Below are 5,976 nucleotides of genomic sequence, written 5' to 3'. Positions count from 1 at the left end.
ATTTCTGGTTCCAAATTAAATGTCTCATAGGACAAGAAGCCATGAGCTTACATTGCAGCAAGGGAGGTTTAGGTTGGACGATAGGAAAAACTTCCTGTCTGTCAGGGTTGTTAAACACTGGAATAAATTGCCTAGGGAAGTGTCTCTTAAACTTTTAAGACCAAGTAACACCAAAATTTTTTAATGGGGAACACCAAGGATTTTTTTGTTAAAAAAAACTTAGGGGAACAAGGGTTGAGGGGGAAGCTATTGACGGAAAAAAAAAAGGTTGGGGGAAAATTATTGAAGAAGAAAAAAAGGTCGCCTGCTCCTTTAAGGGCAGCCATTTTGAATTCTACTGTTCTATGTGGCACAGCTCCATGTGCCGTGCTGCACACCGGTGTCCCTAGAACATAGTTGAAGAAACACTGGCCTACGAAGTTTGTGGAATCTTCATCCATAGAGATATTTAAGAGCCGGTTGGAGAGACACCTGTCAGGGAGGATCTAGACCAGAGTTTCTTAAACTTTTTTTTTATAAACTACCCGTTAAATTTATACAGATATAGATATAGATACAGATATATATAAGTAACCTAAGTACTGATAGTTTCCAGACGCACTACATTTTTTCTGAAATTGCAACACATTTCCTTAAACAACTTAATTGTAGCCAGGAGGTCGATGAAATTTTTGGGTGTAAAAAGTACAAAAATAATAAAGCGCTGTAAAACTTAAAACAAAAATTCAGTTTTCTCCAGTTGTCAGTTGTGTTGACGAACCCCCCCAGACATCTCTCGAGTACTCCTGGGGGTACCCGTACCACTGTTGAGATACACTGGGCTTCGGTTATGGCTCACGATTGACTGCGTCTGACCAGAAGATATGGAGGTTTTCCCCGCAGCTCAGGCTATGGCATGAGAGAGAATCTGGAGAGCTCTATCTCGGAAAAGGATTCTTGGGGCACATAGTGGGCCCTGTCGTGCTGGGAAGGGCTCTTTGGGGGAGCAGGCAGGCTCCAGCATGCATGTTCAGGGTCTATGGGGGACTCTCCACTGCGCCCCGCAGAGAGACTTCCCGGAGCTCACTTCCTGGGCTAAGGGGCGTCTTGGGCCGACCGACTGACGGTCTGTGCCCCTCCCTTCGGGGCCGCTCAGACCTGGCTCCGGCGGTTGCAGCCCGTGGGGCTGTGCCACGGGGAAGTCAAATTGCAGCCCCACAAGGACAATGTGACCTCCCCATAATAGGAGGAGGTTGCTCTCTGACTCGTGAGGACCCTGGACAAACCCCCCTTTCAGGAGTACCCCAAGGCACAAGCTGGGTGTGTCCTGCCCACTCAGGACCTGGTGGCTCTCTGCAGTGAGGCCTTTACCTTCTCCACAGGGGAGTCTGCCTCTTAGCCAAATCACAAGTGGGAAAAGGGAATCTCTGAACAGCTGCCTCCCCTTGTGCATGAGTGTGAATGGTTCTCTTAGCCCACAAGGGAGATCTAGAAAGTGACACTGCTAGCAGCAAAGAGAGGTTTGATGGAGAGGGCAGCCCTCTTGACTCTGACCATTGGGCCACACAGCCCTGAGGGACAAGGCAGCCATTCTGACTCTGGCTATTGTGCCTCACAGCCCTGATGGTGAGGGCAGCTGTGTAGACTCTGGCCATTGGGACACGCTGTCCTGTGATGCTCTGTTCATGCTGTTCATATGAATGCGTCGTTTCTGCGTAGGAAGCCAGGAGTACTGGCTCTGTGCTGGTGTTTCACGTCTTTGCTCCTGGGGGACAGCAACAGGCTTCCCAAAGCACTGGGAGAGGGCGGCACAGCCGCCCTTCACTGACCACCCCTCACGTGGTGCCAATCCACAGGGAGAACGTTGCTGTGAATGTTCACACCAGCCTGGGAGCAGAGGCAGCCTAAAAAGGGCTGAGTCAGGCTTGGACAGGTATCCTGCACCTGTGCTACACTCCACACCGGGACGTGCTCTCACACAGGGAGAACAGGGGAGTCCCCTCCACAGGGGCGGGGTATAAAGACGTCCCAGGGGGTTTCCTCCTCTCTGTCTTCATTCCAGCTCATCCCTTCCAGAGAATCTTTGCTATGAACTTAACTTGGAAGGGCTAAGCCCCCATCCCAACAAAGTACGATTCCCAAAGGCATTTAAGGCAGCTCTTTATTCCATCTCTGCATCCAGCCTACACCAAGAATTGTCCACTGGTTTATGCAGAGTCATTTTGTCAATTTTACTCTGAGTCTTTTTCTTTCTGTTATGAACAAACCTTGGGATTCTGCAGGACTCACAGAGCGTCCCCTTTGGGGTGAGATTGTAGCTATAAATTAACCTGCGACTGTGGCCAGTCCTTTGGTATCGGGAGACCCTGTTAGACCATTTTTGCGATCGGTGCTTTTTTGTGGAAAACAGTACTATGCTGTCTACACTGGCCCTTTTGCGCAAAAGTCTTTCGGAAAAAGACTTTTGCCCGGACAGGTGCAGCATAGTATTTCTGGAAAAGCACTGATGATTTTACAATAGATCGTCAGTGCTTTTCCGGAAACTCAAGCGGCCAGTGTAGACAGCTGGCAAGATTTTCCGTAAAATCATCTGATTTTGTGGAAAACCTTGCCAGTCTAGACACATCCTGTTGGTACCTGCGGAGAAGCTGCCAGGAAGGCCAAAGATAACGGCTTTGGGAGTGCTCCTCAGTTATAGGTAGGAATAGGCGTCACCATCTCCCAATCTGTGGAGTTCGTGAACCTGAACATTTCTTAGGCTGAGAAAATACAAATTGTGATGATAGGTGGGATCTGAGCTAAGCAGGGTCAAGGTCTGTAAAACATCCCTTCTCGGGTCTGTCTGTTCATTCGCTCTTCAGCTTCTCTGCCCTCTCTCTGACTACTGGCTCAGGTTCACAGTCTGGCTCAGCCCCTCGACATGCACTGGCTGGGCCCTCTGAATTTTTTGGGCAAGCCGGGGAGAGGCTGGTCCTCGGTCTCTTCACACCAGCTCTTCAGAGACAGGTGTACCTCGCCAGGGTAAGAAGTTCCCTACTGCAGAAATGTTCCCTGGGAAGCACTAGCACCGTGTTATCTTTGTCTCTACCACAGTTTGTTTTTCTTTCCTGTGTCTTAGTAAAGGTTTTATTGAACTCCTATTGTTCTCAGTTTCACTGTCCATGCCAGGCTTCCCAAGAACCTTTTTCTGAGCTACAGCTCTCTGGGCTCTCTCAGGCTGTAGCCTGAGTTGGGAGAAGGACCTAAATAGCGTGTAGCCAGATGAATCCCAAGGTGAGCCATATCTGTGGCCCATACGCTCAGGTCAGGTATAGCACAGCAATATTCTCACTCAGTTCAGTTAGGCCAGGAGGAGCAGCGCCAGTTCCTGGCCAGGGCAATGCGGCTGTGGTGTCAGGACTCTCGGTTCCTGCTTCCAGCTCTGACAAATTGTGTGTCCCTGGGTGAATAATTTACCTCTGACTCTCTCGGTCCCTCCATGACAGGGGATAACGCTACCCAGCAGCAAGGCTACAAATTTTCTAGATGCAGTGACAGAAGTGCCATGCTGAGTGTGTGATCGACTCAGTGACATGACCCAGCTCCAGCCATGAGGCAAGGGGGGTCCTGTGGTCCCAGGAAGGTGACATGTATGTGTGTGACTAGTTGGTTCATGGGTGCTGTTTCATAGGTCTCCTTCCATGAGAGCTACCGAAGGCAGCTGGCATCTGCTCAGCATCCTGCCTTCCCAGCTCACCCAGCGATTTATCCTCCTGCCTTACTGGGCTGTTGTCTCCCCAGCTTGAAGGCCAAATACTCCAGAAACGCCCAACTCACATTAGAGACCTGCCAGCTACAGGTCCCAGCTGGGGAGAGAAAGAGGGAACTGAATGTGAAAGAAATGAGCCACACCAAGGTCTCCTCCCTCTGTGTCGCCCACCAGCCATAAGTTGCGCAGCCTCAGCCACCTGCCTCACAACATGCTCCCAACCCTCAGCTGCTTCTCTACGGATTCCCAGCGTCCTGCATGGCTCCTGTCTGACCTGTTGGCCCTACCACTGTGTCTTCCCTTCCCTCTGAGAGTGATGGGGGAGGGGAGGAGTGAGCATTGGCGGTCCTGGGGCAGTAGGCAGGGAAGGGGCAGGGCCATGAGGGAGAGGCAGGATAGTTGGCTGGGCTGCCTGTTTCTAGACATCTGCAATGAGCAAGGTGCTGGCCCGATGTGTCCGAGAGCTGTGCCCAGACCCATCCCCAGGGTCTCACTCTGACACAGAGCAGTGAGGGCAGCAACAGGGGTTAATGTCTCGGTGACCGGCCAGGAGCTGCCTTGAGTCTCGTCAGCAGCCGGCCCCGCACAGAGCACCCCGCAAGAGCCAGAGCCCCAGGAAAAAACATTAGGAGCCTTTCCGTAGAACTAGCCTGAGCAGCCTGTCCCGGATCTGTTTCGTTCTCACCCCATAGATGAAGGGGTTTAGCATGGGGAGCACCAAGAAATTCAGAATGGTCATGAGAACATTGACATACCGGGGCATATTCTGGACATAACGGAATACGAGGGACGAGAACAGACTTGGGATGTAAAAGAGTGCGATGGCGCAGAGGTGGGAGCCGCAGGTCTCAAAAGTCTTGAGCCGGGCGTCCTTTGTGGGGAGGCGGAAGATGGCCCTGAGGATCTGGCCATAGGACACAGCTATGAAAAACACATCCACGCCATTCAGAAGGCTTAACAAAAACAGGCCGTAGTGACTACTGATGCGGGTGTCACCACAAGCCAGGTTCACCACGTTTATGTGCCCACACTGCACGGAGGGGACTATGTTGGTTCTGCAATATGGCCACTGCCTCGCTACAAGGACCATGGGCAGGATAAGTATGATACCGCGCAGTATGGCGGCCAGAGCGCTATTGGCCAAAACAGGGTTGGACATGATGGTGGAATATCTCAGGGGATGGCAGATGGCCACGTACCGATCAAAAGCCATGGCCACGAAGATCCCAGACTGCGTCACATAGATGCCATAAGTGAAGAACATCTGGATGAAGCAGGAATTGAAATCAATCTCCAGAGATTTGAAAATAAAGATCGCCAGCATTTTGGGCAGGATAGACGTGCACAGGCCCAGGTCGGTGAAGGCCAGTATGCAGAGGAAATAGTACATGGGCTTATGGAGGCTCGGCTCCATCTTCACAATGAACAGGATGGTGACGTTCCCCAAGAAGGCTATAGCGTAGATGGCACAGAAGGGGATGGAGATCCAAATATGGGCCTTTTCCAGTCCAGGAAGGCCCAGCAGGATGAAGGTGGAAGGGTTGGTGAAGATAGTTGTGTTGGAATGTGACATGGTGTAGGGGAGACGTTCTCCAAGTCAAAGGCAGGGCAGTGTCTGATTGTATCGTACTTTCCCTGACTTCCTTAGGTGCGCAGGCCCTAGGAAGATGGTCACAGTACAGATGCCTGAAAGGAGAGACAATATGAATATGAGACACGACACGCTCTACTGGAGGTTGTTCTCATGAGTGAAGCAAAGTTGTTGCTCTGCACCTGTTGAAAAATTGTATTTTTATTGGAGAAATGAATTATGAAATTTCGACCCTACTAAAACCAATTCCACAATTTACAGCACTTCATGCAACACGAATTTCTGCATGTCCTGCTGTGGGAAACCTCAATAGGCACTAGCAGGAAACACAAGTTTGGGTACCGGTTTACCCTCATTGTTTCCCACTCTGGGGCGTTAAATGCATAAGAGGGAGACCCACAAGAGACCCTAAAATACCCTGTCACTGTAGGCTTTGTTAAAAAAAAATCTTTGCTAGTTTACTGACTTCCTAGACTCCCTGATCTTTGGTGGTACGTTGCCATCACCCAAATGGGGAAAACAACTTTGAAAGCCAGGAAAAAATACTTAGGAACTTTTTCAAGTGGGGTAATTCCTTGGAAACAAACTGTCATTTCTTAACAGCGGAACTTCAGTCTCAGGCACAGGTGCTCAGAATCTCCTGGGTTATTTTCGGACA

General features: G+C 50.4%; 1 protein-coding gene across 1 annotated transcript; it reads right to left on the bottom strand.

The window, feature by feature from the left end:
• Window positions 1–4,136: 4,136 nt before the first annotated feature.
• On the bottom strand, window positions 4,137–5,407 carry LOC149526144 (olfactory receptor 52B2-like). Its single transcript, XM_089777470.1, has one exon. The coding sequence runs from the start codon at window positions 5,298–5,300 to the stop codon at window positions 4,353–4,355; it is 948 nt and encodes a 315-aa protein (XP_089633596.1). The 5' UTR covers window positions 5,301–5,407; the 3' UTR covers window positions 4,137–4,352.
• Between the last annotated feature and the right edge of the window lie 569 nt (window positions 5,408–5,976).

The sequence above is a fragment of the Pelodiscus sinensis genome, chromosome 1, assembly GCF_052426305.1.
Source record: "Pelodiscus sinensis isolate ZL-2025 chromosome 1, ASM5242630v1, whole genome shotgun sequence".
Taxonomy (NCBI): Eukaryota; Metazoa; Chordata; order Testudines; family Trionychidae; genus Pelodiscus; species Pelodiscus sinensis.
This window is presented reverse-complemented; position numbering and strand designations above follow the sequence as displayed.